We start from the raw sequence: 23,088 nt of genomic DNA on the forward strand, positions 1-23,088 counted from the left end.
AAGATTTCAAGTTTCAAAAATCCAAGAGAGATTTCAAAAATGGAAGAAAGTTTTCAAAAATGGATAGATTTGAATGATGTTGATTTCTTTAAATAATGAATGTTTTGGAAATAAATGATGTGTGTCTTGAATGATGAATTCCTTGATGTGTGATATTGAGTCTTTTGAGCTTTTCATGATGATATGTTGTGTTGATATGTTTATGATGTTGTGACGATGTGTTGATAACATGATGTGTGACGTGTGAGTTTTGGCTTAGGATAGTAGCCATTGATGTTGTGTTTATGATCTGTTAATGTGTTTTTTTGGCTTAGGATAGTAGCCATTCTTGTTGTGTGCCTTTGATTCTAAGTTCAGGATAGCAAACTTAGACTCTTTGATGATTGATGTTGTGTTTATGATGTGTTCATGTGTTTCTGTTGGCTTAGGATAGTAGCCATTCTTGTTGTGTTCATGATGTGTTGTTGATGCAATGATAACATGGTATGATGATGTGATGAGTTTTCATTTTGGCTTGAGATAGTAGCTACTTTTGTTTGTTTTCCCCTTTACCCAAGGTTTAGGATAATGAATCAAGGAGACTAGGGACTCGTAGAATCTAGCCATTAGATTTTGCAACCATACTCCATGTTTCCTTGTTTGCTTACATGTTTGCGTGTTTGTGGTGTGTGTGTGTGGACCTAAAGTTTATTAACCTACAAAATGGTTCATCTCTTTAGGCTTTCAACTACACTTGCAAAGTAAGTATAGCAAAAAGACGGGCATCTATAGACACCTCATTTTGAACCTAGTTAATAAACTTTAGTCCCTAGTTCTAATGATGAGCTTCACAAGTCCACAAAAGGTAGTTGAAGTTATTTTGATAATTTGGATGTAATCACAACACAAAAGTGCTCAAATCGCTTTGAAAATAATACTGAAAAATGACCTTTGCTACCTTTTTTAACAGTAACTTTTGATCCCCAAAGCATTTTTTTTGTGTGGCTAGTTTCATTGGAAATGAAACATCCTGGGTTGAACACAAATTTTTCCTAATTTTGATTTATATTGAGTGAGTTATGACCGTTTGAAATTGGGCTATCTAAGTAGTCAAAATTAGGGATTTTAGGGACACATGCGTATGCATGCACGTACCTGCGTACGCAAGGCCATTCTAGAATCTCAAAACTTCGTTTTTTAGTGCTCAAAGCCTCCTTCTTTGATGGGACCTGGCCCCTAGACCATTTGAAACGTCCAAAACCCTCCAAAATGATCCTGAAAACCCTAGTTTAAACATATAAATGCAATCTTATGCCTCCAAACTCAAACCCTAGCTAGAGAGAGTTGATTTTCGACCTAAACTCTTTCCAAACTCTTTTTCTCTCTGAATTTTCTGCACACACAACAGCTAGCACATTTTTGCTACTTCAAAAAACCTTTCTCTAGTTGTCTTAAGGTAGAAACTATATTCTAATATCTTTCAAAACCTTTTTTAAACAATCTTTTCAAGAACATCTTTTTATTTTAAGTTGTGATTACCTATGAACTATTGAATACTTTGATTCTCTTGATTATCATTAGATCTTGTTGTGTAGGCACTAAGGGACTAGTTAAAATATCAACCAAGTTGTGTTCCATAAGTAAGGTGAGTCTCTCTTCAAGGCTTTTCCTTAATTTGGATTTTTTAATAACTTGTGTTATTGTTGTCCATAATTTTATTTATATTTTATGAATGCTTAGAAATATGATTTGACTTGTTTGGTTTTGATTTTTTGTCTCACCATATTTTAATTGGGGAGTTGAATAATTGGATATATTGATGAACATATTTTGATGTGTTAAGAGTTACTCTTGTTTGTTGTTAGATCCAATGCATGTTTAGGAATATATTTTGTTTAGTTTATCTATGATATCTATGTTGTTAGTTTAGATTGTTTAGTTTTGTATTAAAAGCAAGCTTTGCTTTGTTTAGTTATTATTTTGTTACTACTTTAAAACTATGTTTTTGGGTGTATATGCATGTGCATGCTTCTAACATGCGTACGCATACTCAAGGCATGTGTACTCATACTTCATGTATGTGTACGATACTCGAGGCATGCGTATGCATGCTTCATGTATGCACATGCATACTCGTGCCCAAAAACCCAGATTTAGGGTTCTTGATTTTTTTATTTGTTTTGCTATGTTTTAATCATGTGTTTAGGTCTTGTTAAGTCTAGTTTTTACATGTTTGGGTCTAGGATCAGTAGAATAATATGTTTCACATGTTTTAATTGTTCATTAATAATTAGGGTTTATATCTTGGTTGAATCATATGAACGTGCATTGATTTGTAGGTGTTGTGGTGTTATGAGGTAAGTCATGCATAATTACATGAACATGCATTTGATTTGGCTAATGAACATGATGAGATTTCTTAATTGATGAACATGATGAATATGCTTGCTAATTAATGCCTTGTTAATGAATCTGTTTTGTGATGTGCTTGCTGCCCTTTGATATATATTACTAGATGAATGGTAGGGTTTCATGCTATGGATGAGTGTAGGACATATGCCATGTTTTGGATGTTATAAGCATGTTAGTGTATGTGAGTTTAGAATGACATATTAGAGGACCATTTAATGGGATTAATATTTGGAACACAATAAGTGGAGGCCGACCTATGAGTCGGGTGGGGTTTGATGCCTAATACCTTCCCATCACTATACCTAAACTCCAGACACATCTCTAGTAAAAATCAGTCCTTCTACAAGGAGACTATATTTATGGTTCCTAGACTTAATTTAGGTGGTGACTCTATTTTCTTCTCGCCCCAATTCACTCGGCCGAGGCATACTCTCCATTGCATACACATCATCCAGAGGCAAGAGCCTCACCAAAATAGAAGAAATAGAGATGGAGATAGAAGATAAGTATTACCTAGAGGTGCAAGCCACCTAGAGAAGTTTGAGGCAAGAGCCTTAGATGGACACCATATATATATATATATATATATATCCTTTTAAGCTCGTAAGAGCCACTTGCTTTGTTTCGTTGATGCTTGCGACCATTGGCCATGTTTGTTTTTCCTTTTAGTGAGTCTTTGACAGTGAGTCACTTGCCTTTTCCTTGCAATTGGCAAAACAAGTTCTGGGATGGTGAAGTTGTCATTGCTCATTTCTCGAGTAACACAGACAGGGCTTCAGACATAAGAATCCCACGCAACTCTGTGGAGTTACATCCTACCCTATGTACGTGTGTTGTTTGTCGTGTATATGGGTTGGGCTTGAGCCGTGCGTCGAAACAAAATGTTTTGTCTCTTATTCTTTTGATTCCATTAGCAAAGCTCACGAATCAAAAGAGGGGCATCTTTAGACAACACATTTTGTACCCCTTATAACTTGAGCCCCCCGTTCCCTAATGATGTTGGAATTCTAAAGCCCAAGATTAGTTTAGGGCTTGATTAGATTGAAAATGACTTGAGGAAAGTGTTTTCAGAAAAATATAAATTTTCATGAACTAAATAAGCTATTTGTGGAAAAGAAAGGCCACGAAAATCCTAAAGCATGCGTACGCATACATGCGTATGCGCACACATTCAAACCTATGTGCACATGCTTTATGCACGCGCACGCATACATAGGCATGCGTGTGCATGCTAGGGTTCTAGAAACTATGAAATGCATGTTTTTCTACATTAAAGATGGATTTTGGAACAAATCCCACATCATCTGGGAGCGTTCCAAACCCCTATTTTTCGACTATAAAAAGCCATACATTGTACCTTTTCAAAACACACAGAAAATCCTAAGGAAAAACACAAGATTCACTAGAAATAGTGAATCAAAGAAGTTTTTACAAAAAAAATCCTCAAGTAAATATTTTTATGGTTGAGATATTTTTTGGTTGATCTTAGAGTTTCAAGTTTTTTAATTATCTTTTGTTTTGATTGTGAATAGATTAACTGTGGGGAATGATCAAAATCAAGCCAAAGAGCTTTGTTCTTTTCAGGTATAATGTTCTAGTCCTTTTTCTTTCCTCTTTCTTGTTTTAATATGTTTTTCTTGTTTGCTTTTATATGTTTATGTTATAACATATCTGTGTAGTTTAGGTTTACATTGTTTTCCTCTTTTAAGCATACTAGGTTTTTAGATATAGTTTCTATTCTATGTTGTTCTTGTTTTCTAGGTTAGGGTTTAGGGCATGTATGTGTACGCATGTGTTCTGCATGCACACACATACTCAAAGTATTCATACGCATACAACTGGGCTTCGTACTCAAGCCCTATCTATGCGCATGCATACTCATGTCCAAAAACCCTAGTCCAACCCGCTTTTGCTTTATTTCTTTATTTTACTTGTAGAACATGCTTTTGCCTTGTCTTATTTATGCTTATGAGTCTCTGCCTCCATGTTTGTTTGTTTGTTGTTTGTTCTTCATGTGCTAGATAGGGTTTTAATCTTATGATATGCCATGAACATGCATATAATCTTTCCATGCATTGATGCATAGGTGCTGTGATGCAATGAGGTAAGGCATGCATTCACATGAACATGTATTTGATTTGGATAATGAACATGATGAATATGTTTGTTTGATGCCTTGATTATGCTTGGATGTTTGGGATATACTTGATGTTAATGTCTTTCTACCATGTCTATGCTTCTGTTTGGATGTAATAACATACATACTTGTTTGACGCTGCCATGTCTTTGTTTCTACTTTGGATATGATATGATAAGATGCATGATAGATGTATGCTAGGGTTTAGGGTGAAATGCCATGTTGTTTGCTTGGATGTATGCTAGTGTGATCGTGATTCTAGAATGTGAGTATTGGATATGCCTTTAATAAGATTAAGATGTAAGACACAATGAATGGAAGCCAACCTATGGGTCGGGTGGGGTTGGGTGCCTAACTCCTTTCCATCCCCATACCTAAACTCCGAACACGTGCTCTGGTAGTAGATTAGTCCCTCCACGAAAAGCACTATATTTATGGTTCCTAAACCTAATCTAGGTGGTCACTCCATTTTCCTTCTCCAGCCTGGTCCATTTGATCGAGGCATACTCCCCCACGTTGCCCCCACAACATGGCACAAAATTAAAATTAAAATTATGATGTGGTCCCTACATAAATTTAGACACATACTGCAAAATTAGATTCTAATTTCAAATTCTAATTAAACTTTCTCTAAGTTTTACCCATTAATATATATTTTTTATCATAAAAATATAGATAATTTGTCAAATTATTATTTTTTAAAGTAAATGCAATTAGTCACATGAAAATTCTTACCTCAACTTAATACTACTTATAATCATTTTTTTTCTAATTTTTAATAAGATAGAATGTGTGGTAATTTTTGTTGTGTGATAATTTTCATTGAGTATATGTGATTTTTTTTTTTTTAATTTTATAGATCATTAATATTAGATTCTTAGTATTTTGCATCCATTAACTCACTTAGCACAAAGATTAAAAACTTAAGTGAACACATGATACAAACTTAAGAGGATAATTATGGTGTGGTTCCCACATAAATTTAAACACATGCGCAAAATTAGATTCTAATTTCAAATTCTAATTGAACTTTCTTTAAGTTATATATATATATATAGAGAGAGAGAGAGAGAGAGAGAGAGAGAGAGTACTCAAGAGATCTCCCCGAGGCATTTATGTCCCCCAACAAGTGACATCACTAATTAAAGTATCACTATTGATTTAGTAGGAAGGCTCACATGTGAAAGGAGAGATTTGTTGGAATATTCACGTGCGAAGTGTGGGTAATTAAGTAGTGAAGTTAAACATTGTATACTAATGAGAAAATGAGTGGTCAATATAACATGGTTAAGCTCATACCCATTGGTCTTTAAGCATTTTAGGTCAAGTGATGTCTCTATATGTTATATTAACTACTCAAGGAATCTCCCCCAAGATGTCTCCCCCCACCACCTCCCCCCCCCCCCAAAAAAACAAATTCTATTAGGTCCGATTGGATAAACTTATTTTTGCTAAACTGAAAACACTGTACAAAATAATTTTTAAATGTGTGAATAATGCTATAGACGTACTGTGAAAGTGCATTTTGCCTCTTGACAGTAAATCCATGTGATGTTACTTTCACGCGCTGAGAGAAAAAAGCAACGCAGAAACGCAAACTTGGATCCAAACTCATACTATTCACCACATCCATGAATTCATGCAATGCAAAATCTCAACACCAAACAAGTCAACAAATACAAATTAAATTCATTGCTCCATAAAATCTTATCATATATTATCATTTATTCATTTGTGTATTAAATATTAGTAACATCGAAATCTGCTTGGGCAGTGACTATTTCTTCTTTTCCGTAATGGTTTCTGTGTCTTTAGTAGTATTATCAATTATTTCCAGTACCAAAAAGAAAAGAATTTTCAATGTCGTACATTCTGCTTCCAGCACCAGAAAAGAATACAAGCTTTGCCCTCAACTCTACGTTTACAACGGTCATCGCACATGGAGCATCCGGAGATGAGGCGCTTATTTCCGAACGAAGTAAGAAAACAATACCTTGTGCAAGAATCATAGCATTCTTGAAATTTTGATTTTTCTGCTAGAGACTGTCCCATGAGCATTACAACTATCAAATAAAGCATCAAAGAATTTAAGACTAAGACCATTGTTCTCCTCTGGTCCATTGCAGCCCTGGAAAGGGGATGTTTAGAATTAGTGACTCTTCTTTCCTACGCAAAACAATCGTATCATAGGTGGTGCAATCCAAAAGTTAATATATAAAATTATTTATAAACTAAATTAAATAATTAAATTTTATAATATTTTATAATTTATTTTTTACTAGGAAAGAATTTAAAATTTTATTTTGGCATTCAAAAAAAATTATTTATTTTTTAAACTTTGATAATTGAGTTTCAGTTAGAGTAATTTGTTTAGAGGCAGCTGTTAGAGTAAATTATTTATTGATTTTAATGAACTTTAACATATTACAAGGTGAAAGAAAGTCTTATGATACAACAACAACAAAATAGCTATTTGCAACAAAACTTTTCCAACAACTAAAACAAATTATCGGTAAAACTAACTTTTTTGATAGTTATAAGTCTCTTCCGACAGAAATTACTCATCAAATATTGAAACATTTGCAATCAAAAAACAATTATTGATGTTACAACACCAATTTTATTTGTCACAACACCAATAATATTTATGTGTTGTGACAAATAAAATTTTCTAGTCATTTCTCTGGTCATTTCTAGTTTAATATAAATTGGAATGACTATATGTTGTTACAATGTAAAAAAGAAAGTCTTTCGTTTCAATGACTCTATATGTTAAAACTATAGTTTAGAATTTTATAAGGCTTTAAAAAAAAGAAATAAAAAATGTATCATTTAAAGTTCGCATTAATTAAGAAAGAAAAACTTGTAAGCCCAGTCAATAACGTCAACACTTTTTTTAGAATAAAAAAGAGTATTCACATCAAGTTGAAACTCTCTAAAAAAAAAAATTAGTAGTGAATGCAAATAACATAATATGCCATTTTTACTCATTTAACCCCAAAATTACCCATATTAGTTTTGCCAAACTTAAGTAAAATATTTCCTCAAAAAATAAACTTATATAAAATAGCATCATAGCTGTAATAATTTTGTAAATATACATAGTTATTGTTGTTATGTAAATTGATAAAGAAATAACAAAAAGTAAGATACATACATACATATATATATATATATATGATCATAACTTTTGCACCAGCAACACAAATGTTTTGACATTACCATTCTGATGCCACCAACTTTTTACTTTTTATCATGATCATACTTTTGATTAGATATTTATTTCCAAATAGCCAGATTGTAAAGTAGGAACATCAAGCGAACATATTTCCCATGCTAATGAAATGTGCAGTTAAAAAGAAGAAATTATTAGTTCCACCTGAAGGACTATTAACATGGTCCTCCTAACCTCTTAACCAATAAAATACTGTTATTTATGTAAATGTGATATCATCTGTTAAATTTTTTTTTTATTCCTTATGCTGATTAAGATGCCAACGGGGGCTTGATTCAACTGGGTATAGTTCGTCCGCTCTGCCTAACACGCTCAAGTTTGATTCCCGCTACCAGCAGGAGTCTGTTGGTGGGCTGATCATCGCTAAGTCTGTGTGCTTTGCCTGGGGGCTAGCGTAGCCTAGCAAACCCCCATTTTTTTTTTCTCAAAAAAAAAAAAAAAAAAAAAAAAAAAAAAAAAAAAAACTTACACATACATTTGCGTAGATGACATCAGTTCATTGGTCAGGGAGGACCACATCAACAATCTCCCAGTATAAATAAAATTTCTCGTTAAAAAAAGCTGAAGCAGTTTAATTCCAAAAAAATGGCATGCCCATCCATCATTAACATCATTATTGTTATTTTTATTATTATTGTTATTGTTATGGTTATTGCAATTGTTGTGTCGCACTGTTGCTATTGTTGTTGTTTGTTTGTAATGCAAAGAAACTAATTTTATGAATTTTGTTTTGGAGCTAACGTCAAAAGAAATTAGGAAAAAAGGAGACGAATATAAGAAAAGAAACTTTCACTTACCAGGGGTCTCTTCAGAAAATTCTTTACGTTCTTGAGTTGTCTTTAGCTTGTCTTCCTTTCCAAGGATTTGGATTTAAACCATTAAATAAAAAAATTCTCTGAACCCGCTCTACCATAAAAGACGTTATTTTGACATTTTATATCAGCTGTTACATACATAAAGAGTATGGTTGACGTTTTTTTTTTTTTAAAAAAAAAAAACAATTTTGTAATTGAGTAATTATAGAAGCTGTTACACACAAAATGAGTAGAGTGGGATTTTTTTTTTTTTTTTTTCTCTTTCAAGCAAGAGTAGGATTCCGGTTTGGAACATAATAAATTCACATTTGCTACCGTATATAGTAAAATTAGTAGTAATTATACCTAGAGTGTGTTTGAGTACAACTTATTTCTAGTAGCTTATTTGTACAATTTAATTATATTTTTATTATATTATAAAATCTGAATCCCAAAATTAGCACATGATACTACGAAATGACATTTGTCTTTTTTCAAAGTATACTACAATGACACGAGACAACTTCCTACGTTTAGTTGATATTATATGGTTCTTCTCATTAAAAAATTAATAATAATAAAAAGTTGATATTATATGGTGCCACAACCAAATGCAAATTTTCAGAGATGTTATTGATGAATGCGGTTTCATTGACTTGGGTTTTGAGGGACCCAGATTTTCGTGGAGCAACACTTCTCTGATGGTCATTCCATATGGGAGCGGTTGGATAGAGGTTTGGCGAATAGTGAATTTCTTCTAAAATATCCAGGCGCAAAGGTGTCTCACCTTAGATGCATGTCATCAAACCATGTACCAATTTTTATAAACTTTTCGGGTTTGGAGACTCCACCTAGGAAAAAGGTGTTTCGATTTAAGGAGATGTGGCTATCTGATTCAGGCTGTGGTGAAACAGTGGAGGCGGTATGGAGGAATGGTGAGGAGGGTGACATTTTGAAAAAAGTAGAAAAATGTAGTAAAGATTTGGAGTGGTGGGAAAAGAATTTTTTTGGGAGTGTTAGAAGAGAGTTGGAAGAGAAAAAAAAATTGCTAGCGAAAGCTGAGATTGATGCATTGAGGAGAGGAGATAATACTCGGCTTAGAGAGTTAAAAGCTGAAATTCATGTCCTTATGGATAGAGAAACCCGATTATAGAGTCAAAGATCAAGAGTTTTATGGTTGAAAAACGGTGATAGCAATTCCAAGTTCTTCCACAACAAAGCAACTCAGCGGTTTAGGAAAAATTCAATTCTTGGAATTAAAGATAGAAGTGGGAATTGGCAAGAGCAACCAAATTTGATTGGAGATATCATTGTTGATTTTTATGGGGAATTGTTTACCACATGCAATCCGGCCAGGGAAGATGATTCACTCTCCTTTATTCTACAGCTAGTTACAGATGAGATTAATGAGCAGCTAGCAGGTGAATTCATGGGTTGGGAAGTCCAAGAAGCACTGAAACAAATGGTGCCTCTAAAAGCACCATGTCCGGATGAGATGCCACCACTTTTCTACCAACACTTTTGGGGGTTGATGGACCAAGAGGTAACATCTACAATTCTTACTTGGTTGAATTCAGGTAAATTGCCTCACCCAATAAATCACACATTTATCACCTTAATCCCAAAAGTGAAAAATCCTGTATTAATTTCTAAATATCGCCCTATAAGCCTATGTAATGTGTTGTACAAGATATTTTCCAAAGTTCTTGCAAACAGATTAAAAAAAATTCGTGCCAAAACTTATAACTGAGCATCAATCTACTTTTGCAAAAAATAGGCTTATTTCAGATAATGTATTAGTTGCTTTCGAGACTTTACATTGTATGAAAAATCATAACTCAGGAAAAACAGGTTTTATGGCTATCAAACTTGATATGAGTAAAGCATATGACAGGGTGGAGTGGAATTATTTACAAAAACTGATGGAGAAAATGGGATTTTGCACAAGGTGGATTGAATTAATTATGGAGTGTGTTAGTATTGTCTCATATTCCATCCTAGTGAATGGTGAACCGAAAGGGTTAATTAATCCAACAAGAGGCATACAGCAAGGGGACCCTTTCTCCCCTTTCCTCTTCCTTTTATGCACGGAAGAATTACATGGCCTAATCACAAGAGCTGCAAGAGCAAAGGAAATCAACGGCTTCTCTCTTTGTAAGAGAGGCCCCATACTAACCCATTTATTTTTTGCAGATGACAGCTTGCTTTTTTGCAAGGCCAACCCCCAAGAATGTGGAAATGTACTCAAAATATTGTCGGATTATGAAGCGGTATCGGGACAAAAAATCAATAGAGAAAAGACATCCCTTTTCTTTAGCAACTCCACGGAAGAGGCGACTAGACAAGAGATAAAAAGAGTGTTAGGGGTGCAAGAGATAAAATTTTATGAGAAATATTTGGGGTTGCCTTCGTTGGTAGGAAGGGGAAAAAAAGCAAGCTTTAGCTATATAAAGGAGTGGGTTTGGAGAAAATTACAAGGGTGGGAAGGAAAGCTTTTGTCTCAAGCAGGTAGAGAAGTCCTAATCAAAGCAATTGCCCAAGCCATTCCGACATATACCATGGGATGTTTCAAAATACCCTTAGGTCTATGTCACGACATTGAAGCAATGGTTAAAAAATTCTTTTGGGGGCAGAGGGGTGATAAAAGGAAAATTCATTAGATTAAATGGTCGGAGTTGACAAAATCGAAGCTAGATGGAGGAATGGGTTTTAGGGACCTTGCATTGTTCAATGACTCGCTTCTAGCCAAGCAAGCATGGAAACTCCTACATAATAAAGATACTCTTTTCTAGAGGATATTCAAGGCAAGATTTTTTCCTCATTGTTCATTCATGGAAACCAAGGAATCAACAACTGGGTCATATGCTTGGAAAAGCATTTTGAAGGGAAGGGAGGTTATCAAAATGGGTGCAAGATTTCGGGTTGGCAATGGAAAAAACATTAAAATATGGCAGCACCATTGGCTTCCCATTAAACATCCACCTTTAGTCACTTCTCCAATCATCGAGTCTATGGAGGATGCTACGGTTGATTGTTTAATAGACGAGGCCACTAGGAATTGGGATGATGAAGCGTTGGAGGGAGTGCTTATACCAACTGAAGCTGAACTTGCAAAAAAGATCCCACTTGCCCGATGCCAAACTGAAGACTCTCTGTTCTGGCCTTTCATGGCAAATGGGCAATACAATTGCAAATCTGGCTATCATTTTCTAAAGGAGTTAGAGACCAAGGTTGAAGAAGGTACACAAATGGACCTGGACAAAAATCTCTGGAAAAGCATTTAGTCATTGGATGTTCTAAACAAGTACAAAAATTTTTCATGGCGTGCGTGCAGAGAATCCCTCCCAACAAAGTCTAACCTGAACAGAAAAACAATTATTCCAAACCCAACCTGTGACAGATGTGCTTCAATGGTAGAGGACACGCTACATGCTCTCTGGGGTTGTTCAGGTTTGAACGTGGTTTGGAATGATAATAGGTGGAGCTTTCGGTCAAGGGAGGTCTTCACTAATTTCAAGCGCCTATACGGATGGTTACTAGAGAATTGGAAGCCCATTGAGCTATTTGATATCCAAGTTTGGTGTATTTGGCACCAGAGAAATCAATCCCGACTACAACAACCTTGCTGCCTCACTAAGGACCTGAAACAAACTGCACAGGAGTGCTGGGATGAGATCAGATCAGTCAATCCTCTGCCAAACCCGATCAGACCAGAGCCCAAGCCAAAATGGAAAGCCCCACCACAGAACAAATATAAGATCAATTATGATGGAGCAATCTCAAATGCAAAAAACAAAGCAGGGATTGGAGTGGTTGTTCGTGACTACAATAGTGAGGTAATGGCATCCTTAATTCAGCAATTGGAGCAAGCATACCAGCCAGTGGAAGTGGAAGCAATTGCCGCGTGCAAAGCAGTGGAGTTTGGCAACGAGATTGGAGTGGACTTTGCTATTGTGGAGGGTGATTCAGAAGTGATAGTGAAGGCTTTGAGGATCAATGACAATGGATTGACTCCTTTTGCACCACTGATAAATGATATTTCTTTATTTTTGGGTTTGTTTTCAGAATTATCATACTCTCACATTAGGAGAGATGGCAACAAAGTTGCTCATAGTTTAGCTAGGCTAGCTTTGATGACACCAAGTTGTACCTTGTAGATGGAGGATGTCCCATCTCGCACCTTATCCTTTGTTCAGGCTGATTTGACCATGCTTTGATTTTAATTAATAAACATCTTCTTTCTCAAAAAAAAAAAAAAAAAAAAAAAATACACAACGTGTCATCATTTGGCACTCAAGTAAAAAAATCTGCAAATTCCAGTTCTTAGGAGATAGATGCGGTGAATTTCAAGTTGAACTCAAGAAAATTTCTCTCGACAAGGGAGCTTGACTTCTATGGTGGAGTAGAAAAGTTTGTCCCTTCTTAGCGAAGGGGTGGTCAGTCTCCTAGGAATTCTTGGATAATGGTTTATTTTTCAGGGGTTTTGGGAAACAGAAGAGTGAGTGAGTGTTTGTTTTATTTCAATCAATGGAAGACCTTGCACAAAACTAGAGCCGACTAACTCTGTCTGAGAGGGAAGGTCCTAGTTGCTGCCTTACACAAGAGGAAAGCTCCAATGAATTCTGTATAGCAGCCAAGTTTCTTACAAGGAGGGTTCTGAATATGGATGTCATTGCAAGAACTTTTAATCAACTATGGAGAGCACGTAATGGATTCAAAATCAAGAATCTTGGTGATCACAGAGTCCTTTTTATTTTTGACAACCAGTCAAATGTAGACAAAATCCTTCGAAGCGAACCATGGAACTTAGACAAACATTTCCACAGATTCCCAGGAAGCAGACAGAGGGAATCTTTTACGTGTCCAGGTCGAATTTGATTTATCACTTCCATTATGCCGAGGACGGTTAGTTTCTTTGGGGAAGGAGAAGCAGATTTCGATTAGCTTTAAGTATGAAAGACTTCCAAACCTTTGTTATTGGTGTTGACGACAAGGAATGTGAGTTGTGGATAGATAGTGAAGGGACCCTTCAACCCGAGCAAAGATAATTTGGACCATCCATTTGTGCACCAGCGTTTGTCCCATCAAGGAAAACCATGATCAATGTCCCTAGATTCTATTCAGCCTAAAAAAAAAAGGGACACGCACATGCATCTTCCATAGAGTGCGAAAGTTCAATCCAATCTCCAGTGAACCTAGTTGCACCGATAGCCCTTCTGAAGTCTGATCACCAACAGCAAAGTCGTAACGCTCAATCTGAATTAACTCCTAGGACAGACACGTTACCTGCTCAGCCGAATGGAGATAATTGCGTAATTCAACGCGTAATAAACGAGAATATTACTCCAGCTGTTTCAGACAAAGCAATAACTCAGAATGATTCGCAATTAAAGGAGTTGGATGGAGAACTTTCCAAGTTTATCTCCCACATTTCCTCTCATTCAATGCCTAGTGTCCGTGCATCCCACTTAGCCCACAATACTGACCAGATTCATGAGAAACAAAATAATCCAACTAGTGAATCACGTGCATCCCATGAGACAGCTAGGGTTTTTGCCAACCCTAAGTAGCAACATGTTCTCCCAACATGGTGCTAACGTGCTAGACGTGGGCAGCCCATTGACACCACAGTTGATCATTACTCACGCAAAAAATGGATTGCAGCCACACTTGAGATTCATTTAGATTTACCCTCAAAGTGTCAGCAGGTTCTTCAGGATGATGGTGGCGAGTTTTTTAAATTAGTGGAGGCTGATCATCAACCCCGCCAAGAGCAATGAGTTACCTAGCTTGGAACTGGTGTGGGCTTGGAAACCTCGTACAAGAAGAGAGCTCGTTGATATCATATGGGCAAAAGATCCCTCTGTCTTTTTTTAGCCGAAACTCTAATAGACAATGCAAGGCAAGAGAAGGCAAAAGTGGGGGATTGGTTTTATTCTGGAAGTCAACGGTGAATTTGAATATTGAAAGTTCACACAAGTATCACATTGATGCTATCATAGACAAGGGTGCGGAGGACGAATGAAGGTTGACTGGTTTTTATGGTGAACCTGAGACTGCTAGAAGATGGGAAGCATGGGATAAACTTCGGCACCTAAACTCAAACCTAGGAATTCCATGGTTGTTCCTGGGTGATTTCAATGAGATCACAAAACAAGAGGAAAAATTAGGTAGAGTTATCAGGCCTCACAATCAAATGCAACTATTTCAGGATGCGATTGATGAATGTAGTTTCATGGATCTAGGCTATGTGGGGTCGAAATTTACTTGGAGTAAGCACTTCACAAATGGTAATTCAATCTGGGAGAGGCTTGATAAGGGACTTGCTACAAATGAATGGTTCTTAAAATTTCTAGGTTCTAAGGTCTACCACTTATAGAGTGATTCTTTGGATCATAGAACACTACTTATTGTTTTTGCTCCATTAGATCTGCCTCAATGAAAAAAAACCTTTCAGATTCAAAGAAATGTGGTTATCAAACTCAGGTTGTGGGGAAATAGCGCAGGCTACTTGGAATCATACAAATGGGCCTGAACCAAATAGGGAAATCCTTGAAAAAATTGAAAAATGTGGGAAAGATTTGGGGTGGTGGAACCGAAACGTTTTTGGGAGTGTTCGACAAGGGTTGATTAAAAAGAAGAAGTTGCTGCTTCAGGCAGAAAATGAGGCTATGATCAGTGGTTTGAATGATCAGGTTAGGGAGTTAAAGTCAGAAATCAGCCTGCTTTTGGATAGAAAAGCCAGGATGTGGGCACAACGATCAAGAATTCAATGGGCTAGCCAAGGTGATAAGAATACTAAGTACTTCCATAGCAAAGCAACAAAATGGTCTAGAAAAAAAATCAGATTTATGGAATTCATGACGAACAGGAATCTTGGAGGGTCGGTCAAGATAAGATTTCCAAAATTGTAACAAATTATTACTAGAAGTTGTTCACTTCCACCAACTTAGATCCTCCAAGCATAGTTCTTGAACATGTGCCTCAAGTTATAACAAAGGAGATGAATCAAACCCTTACCTTTGAGTTTAGGGAGGAGAAAGTCATAGCTGCCTTGAAGCAAATGGCGCCAATGAAAGCCCCTGGTCCAGATGGGATGCCCTCGCTTTTTTTTCCAGCACTTCTGGAACATTGTAGATTCAGATGTCACCTCCTTAATTTTATTATGGCTAAACACAAGTATCCTACCTCATCCCTTAAATCATACCTTTGTTGCACTCATTCCAAAGACTGAAAATCCTAAGCATGTGCACCAATTTCGTCCAATTAGCCTTTGTAATGTGTTATACAAAAATTTTTTTCTAAAGTACTAGCAAACAGATTGAAAACCCTACTCCCCACTATAATCACTGAACACCAATCAGCCTTCACCAAAGACCGTTTGATTTCTAATAATATTTTAGTTGCCTTCAAAACCTTACATAGCATGCAAAAATACAATTCAACTAAGTCAAGTTTTATAGCAATTAAATTGGATATGAGTAAGGCCTATGACCGTGTAGAATGGTCTTTCTTAGAAGGGTTGATGAGGAAAATGGGCTTTAACGAGAGATGGATACATTTGACCATGCTTTGTGTAAAAACAGTGACTTACTCCATTTTGATTAATGGTGAACCAATAGGGCTAATCCATCCAACTAGGGGCATTAGACAAGGGGGTCCACTTTCCCCCTTTCTTTTCTTGCTATGCACCGAAGGGTTGAATAGGTTAATTAACCATGCAGAAAGGAATGGAGATATTCATGGATACTCTTTTGGTAAAAGGGATCCCAAACTAACGCATCTATTATTTGCAGATGATAGTCTTCTATTTTGCAGGGCAACAGTGGAGGAAAGTGATAAAGTATTGCATATATTGGAATCCCATAAAAGGGTTACAGGCCAAAAGGTGAACAGGAGCAAGATAGCCCTATTTCTTAGCAAGAGTACACATGTGGACATCAAAACAAGCATTAAGCATGCTTTGGGGGTCCAAGAGATTATGCATTACGAAAAATACTTAGGGCTGCCATCACTTGTGGGAAAAGGAAAAAAGGCAAGCTTTAACTACATTAAGGAGAGAGTGTGGCAAAAACTCCAAGGTTGGGAAGAGAAGTTACTATCACAAGCAAAGAGGGAGGTGTTGATCAAATCAGTAATTCAAGCTCTTCCCACCTACACTATGGAATGCTTTAAACTCCCCTCGGGTTTATGTCATGACATTGAATCCCTGATCAAAAAATTTTGGTGAGGACAAAGAGCTGATCGAAGAAAATTTCACTGGTTAAAATGGGATGAAATGACCAAATCAAAGATGATGGGAGGCATAGGTTTCCGAGATTTGGCTCTCTACAATGACTCACTCTTAGCTAAACAAGCTTGGTGCCTTTTACACAACAAGTCATCTCTTTTTTACAAGGTCTTCAAAGCAAGATTTTTCCCAAATTGTTCCATTATGGAGGCCCATGACTCAAGATCAGCCTCATATGCTTGGCAGAGCATACTCAAAGGCAGGGAGGTGTTGCAAAGAGGTGCTAGATGACGAGTGGGAAATAAAGAATCAATAAAAATCTGGCTGCAGTCTTGGCTGCCTAGGAAACACCCTCCACAGGTAACGTCCTATCCCATTTCTTCTATGGAAAATGCTAAGGTGGCAGTATTGATAGATGAAAGCACAAGGTAGTGGAATGAAGAGCTAATTGATGGTATCTTTGCAAGTGATGAAGCTGCCATTATCCCAAAAAAAAAAAATCCCTCTTGGTCATCTAGCAAATGAGGATGTATTTATATGGCCCTACTCTAATGATGGCAGTTACACATGCAAGTCGGGCTACAAGTTTTTGAAAGAGGAAGCCGAGCTGCCCTCCAATCAACAGCCCTCAACTCTGGACACTCACCTATGGAAACAACTATGGTCTCTCCAGGTGCCCAACAAAGTCAGAAACTTGTTGTGGCGAGCTTGTCACAATGCTATGCCAACAAAAGCTAGCTTAGTGCAAAGAACAATCATTGATGACCCACTCTGTGACCGCTGCCGTGAAGTTCATGAAAACCCTTTACATGCTCTTTAGTTGTGCAGGGAGATAGACATAGTTTGGGATGACCATGAGTTATGGTCTTATCGGAGACAAGTTTAGTTTTTGAGCTTTAAAGAATTGCTATCTTAGGCTCTTAGCTGATTTTGCAAAAATAGAATGTCAAGCTTTTCGCCATGACGATATGGTTGATTTGGTCTTAGAGAAACTAGGTACATTTGAACCACTCGGCCACAACACTCCACCAAATTCCCCAACGTTCCAAAGAATGGCTTGCCGAGTTCACAGCATGCCAAGCTACACAGTCAGCACGAAGTGATAGAAAAGTTCAGACATGCAGATTCTAGATAGCACCTCCAACAGACTTGGTGAAGATCAACTTCATCGAAGCGATTTTTTGTGGAGAGAATAAATCGGGCATCAAAGTGGTTATCAAAGACTGCTCAGGTTCATGTTTGCTTCTTGCTCCAAGAAAATACCACAAAGTTTCGAGGCCGAAGCACTAGCAGTAGCCACGGCATTATCTTTCGCTACTGAGTTGAGATTCACTAAAGCAATATTGGAGGGTGACTCAATGGAGGTTATCCAAGCACTCATCCAACCAGGGAGCACACTATTTTCAATAGGACCTTGGATAGATGACTTAAAAGTACTAGCAAATGATTTTGTTCAATTACAATACTCCCATACAAGGAGGGAGAGAATGTAATAGACTTGCTCACAGTCTGGCAAGATATGCAATAGACATACCAGACTTTCTTATGTAGATGGAGGATGTTTTATCACATTTTATAGTTATTTTACAGGCTGATTTAGCCAATTCAATTTGAAGCATTTCAAGTTTTCACCCTAAAAAAAAAAACCACGTGTCAACAATTATTTATACTTGTCAATATGGTTGGCATAATATAAAATTGGAGAAAATTATTATATACTCTAGGAGTACCATAAATGCATACTCCCTCCTCTTACATGAATTGTGGGTCCCATTATAAATTTAATTAGTGGAACTCACAGTTATGTAAAAGGAGGGAGTACGCATTTATAGTATTCTGGGAGTACTCAATAATTACCCTAATATTGGACACGTGGCTTAGAATTTAAAATTTTGGATGAAGTAAATGCATTTATTTAGTATGATGTTTGTTCTTATTTATGACAATTAATTCTTAGTTGTCATTTGCCTTTTAATTTCTCTAATTGTTCCCTTTATTTTATTTTATTTATTATTTGAGAAAAACCATTCACCTTTCAATGGCTATTAAAGTATTTTGTTAAAAATACTTTAATTCAATAATATATGTGTAATAAATATAAAAATGTAAAACACTATTAAAAATTAATGAAAAACGCATAATATAATGTACTGTTATTGAAAAACACAACACCTAGAGTCTAAAATGCTTAATTAAAAAAGAAAAATTGCTAAAATGATAGCCGAAAAAGGTTAACGACTAATTAAAAGCAAAAAGAGACTATCTTCTAAAATGATGGGTGGACCACCTAATTATGCTAATTTTAAATAATATTTTTTGAGCATATATTATAATATGCCCAATCAAACTCCTAAAATTATGAGTGTGCCACTTAATATCATATATGATGATGCTCAAAATCATCCAAACTCACAGTCTTCAGTGAAAGATGAAGAGTAGTGAACCTATAAAAATGGAAATACCTTCAAACACTGGTGTGGTGCCGGCCGAAGACCATGCAATGATTAAGTCAAAAAATCACAATGATCTCTATGAACTATAAAAAAGGAGTTTCGGAATAGTATTTTTTACGTACCTTGAAATTAGGGTATCTTGGTGTTTATATAGGAGGTTTGTGAGTGACCACCTTAGCTAAATTGTTGGGACATAGGGTTATACCTCAGCTAACTAATAGGAGTTGGGAACTATCCCATAGCTGATTCATAAGAGATGAGAGTTATCCCTTAACTGATTTGAAGTAGATGGGAGTTATCCCTTAGCCAATAGTCATGTGAATGTAGGAGAGTTTTAGGTGATGCGAGTATTGTAACGTAGGCTTAGTGTGTGCATCTTATCTTGTCCATCACTATGGGTGACGGTCGCAGATGAAGGTTAGGCTCACGCATACTTACTCGTCAGCATTTGTGCTTGACATGAATCTTGCTAGAGTAGTTGTGATGACTTGCATTAATTACATCTAGTCTTCCATTTTTGATAGGTAGGTAATTTTGAGAAGACTAATCCGTTCGAGAAGAGTAACCCATTTGGGAAGAGTAGCTCTTTTGGGAAGACTAACTCATTTGAAAAGACTAGCTATGTAGTGAGTTAAAAAATTCCTCATCAGTATGTGTAAAATATATATATATACACATACACACGTGTGTGGGAGAGATAGGGGTAAAAAAATGACAATGACAATGAACATTGAAAGTATCCTCTCTCTCTCTCTCTCTCTCTCTCTCTCTCATATTTCCTTTTTTATTTAATTCTTCAGCCATTCTACATCTCTAATTTTTCCCTTTTATTCAAGTACTTAGTTTTCTTTTCTTTTCTTTTTTTCTTTTTCTTTTAAATTTGATACTCTTAATTTTTAATTGAGTGAAAAATGAATGTCACTATAACAAGGACTAGTTTTTGTGTGGCACTAATTTTGTTGGGTATTAAACTCGTTAAATAGAAACATTAATTCCTTTAGTTATTAGTCATTCAACAGTGGGGAAAAATCACAAATTACACCTTTCAACTCTAAATTTATTTGTGGATTTTAGTTAGCTCAACTATTAAAATCTTTGATGGTTGAATAAGAGATTTGGGGTTCAATCTTTGCCTACACCAAAAACCAATTGGTTCTGTCAATGCCTTACGGTGGTCAACCACCCATCACAGCGATGCATGTGCGCTTCCTAGGAAAAGTTTGCACGAGCTATGCGCTCGGGGAGTTTGAGTGATGTGTGGATGAGGGTGAAGAATACCTCTAGTGTGTTTGTCTGAATTGGGTCAATTTTTATTAAATTACCAAAGGTAAGTGAAGTCACTACCAATCATTGGGTTTTTTCTAAGGTGTGATTGGTTACCTGACTCTATTTGATTTTATTACCAATCCTAGGCTAAGAAAATGTCCATTTTGCCTAATCTAATATTGATAGGTAAACAGTCATGATTCTTGAGTTCTGAATTCTGGTTACGTGTGAGGAAGATGTTAGGCACCCTACAACACCTGTCTAAGGACAGTCCTTTGTTTTGGTAAAATTTTAATTTTCGGACATTGATAATTAAAAACGAGTTATCGGCATTAGCTTTTGGGACTTTAACGAAATTTTTCTTTGAGGTTTTGATTTGGAAAGGGTGTGGTCTTAATCAATGCTTCACTAGTACATTTTGGAATCGTTGCCAAATTTCCACGACGAAAATTCGGTAGCATTTTGCCTTATTTTCATGGTGGAAATTTGGCAGCACTTCGCCTTAGGTGCGTCATAGCACACAAAAAAACAATCTTCACCAAGCTTTCACTGTGAGAATATAGCAACGAAGGTACCCCACTTTCATGGTAAAAAGTTTGGTAGAGTTTTGCGTTTGCTGCACTATGGTGCATTGTTAGGGTTTCATGCCTGTGTATACGGTGCATGCCAACATGCTTGTACCAAGATGAGCTGAAGCCCCTCAAAGCATCAAACATACTGATACATGTCATATACACAGGGAAAACCAATGTCACTTTGCTGACATGGATCGAGACAATCACACCACAATGATCATGCCCACATTATAGTGTAAATATGCACCTATGGCAATCGCCTTGGGTGCATACCCATACTTCAAGGTCAAGAGCACCCATGATTACGAGAGGGTTAACCTCCTTATCATGAGAGTCCATCATACAAAGTGCATGATCACCCATAAACAAAGCATGTATATATATATATATATATACACACACGCACACACACATATATACATCATGCTCAATACTAGCACATAAAGCAGGAAAGTAAAGCGGGGATTGCCAACATCCTAAGGGTATGGCCTAACAAGGTATAAGAAATGTAAAACAGACATTGTCATACCCTAGGAATGCAGCCCTAATAGGATACAAGGAAAAAGAAGTCCTGATACATGGTTCTAGAGAAGGCTAAAGAGATAGATAGAGGAAATCACTCGGAGAGGCTAGGCCTTCTAATCTTCTAAACATGGCCCCTTTGGGGCTTGCGCCTTTTTACTTGCATCTTTGCCCTTTTTACTCGCACCTAGGGAGTTGCATCCTTGCTCCAAGTGTGTACATGCAATGACAAAGAAACACAAAACCAACAGTCAAGCAAATAAACAACTAAAAAGAAAGCATGTAAAAGGACAAACTAACAAAGAGAGCCAAATTGGGGCAAACAAGCATGTTATTAAACAAAAGGTAGTGTCCTTAGAGGATAAAATGTAGGTTTGGATCTGGTGTCCATAGTTCCATGAGATTGGAATATGGATGACACAAAAAAGCGCATAAAGACATATGCATGAACATAGAGGCAAACGTGCAAAAATGCAAAGAAACTAGGAGAGCCAAATGATATGGCACAAAGTAAGCAAGCAAGGCGAGCATATCATCACATGGAGTGGAGAAGGGTATGCATTGAGCAAATCAACATCGTGGAGATGTGTTCTCACAAATGGTCACATCCAAACAAACCACAAGAGGGACAGATGTGCCCACGCAAGTGAGTGGTCCCAAAGACTAACAAAAACAAACCCATGTAGGGAAAAAATCATGGCAAAGCCTAGATTTAGACAGATAAACATGGATTTATAGCATAAAAGCAAGTAAGCATAGACGTGCATAAATGAAATGATCCAAACCCTTTGTTGTAGGCTTAGGTTTATGAATATAGGCCTAGACCACAAGATCTAGATCTACATCCTACCTATGAACCAAAGTACAAGAAAACGGCATAACAATAGACATAAAGCTATAACAATCACTAGGCATAACGTCCAAGTAAAGCATTAAGCATATGAACATGGCAAGAAACACAAACAAATATACTAAAAGCTATAAAGCACTCAAGTATAGCACATGATTAATTCATCAAAAGGTAGGCACGGAGCCACAAGCATAAACATCAGACAAGTTGCAAAGCAAATATCCTAAATGAAGACAAGAAAAAAGTGTGGATTTGAAGATGATTAAAAGACCTTGGAAGTTATTTGGATGCCTTCAAACATCTTCCAAAGGGTTCGGGAGCCTCTTTGTAATTTTTTGAAAGGTGGAGGGCTTTATTGCAATTTTAGAAAGATATTGGGCCAAAATGTAATTTTGGGAATTTTTGGGTTAAAATGCAATTTTGAGGAAAACCAAGGTCAGAATATGAATATTGGAAAATTTTGGGTCAAAATGCAATTTTGACAAAATTTACGGCATAGCATGGAAATATGGGAAAAGTATGTATTAAGATGCAAATATGATAATATGAATTAAAAAGAAAATGTAGAAAACATATGGCATTTTATTTATCTATAAAAATAAAAATAAAAATACATACATGGGCCCTTTTTATTA

General features: G+C 36.4%; 1 protein-coding gene across 1 annotated transcript; it reads left to right on the forward strand.

The window, feature by feature from the left end:
- The first annotated feature begins 11,967 nt into the window (after nucleotides 1-11,967).
- LOC111997430 (uncharacterized) lies at nucleotides 11,968-12,714 on the forward strand. The gene has a single exon (XM_024029515.1). It carries the CDS (start codon nucleotides 11,968-11,970, stop codon nucleotides 12,712-12,714), a length of 747 nt encoding a protein of 248 aa, XP_023885283.1.
- Nucleotides 12,715-23,088: the final 10,374 nt, after the last annotated feature.

The sequence above is a fragment of the Quercus suber genome, unplaced genomic scaffold (genome assembly GCF_002906115.3).
Source record: "Quercus suber isolate HL8 unplaced genomic scaffold, Cork oak 2.0 scaffold_82, whole genome shotgun sequence".
Classification (NCBI taxonomy): Eukaryota; Viridiplantae; Streptophyta; class Magnoliopsida; order Fagales; family Fagaceae; genus Quercus; species Quercus suber.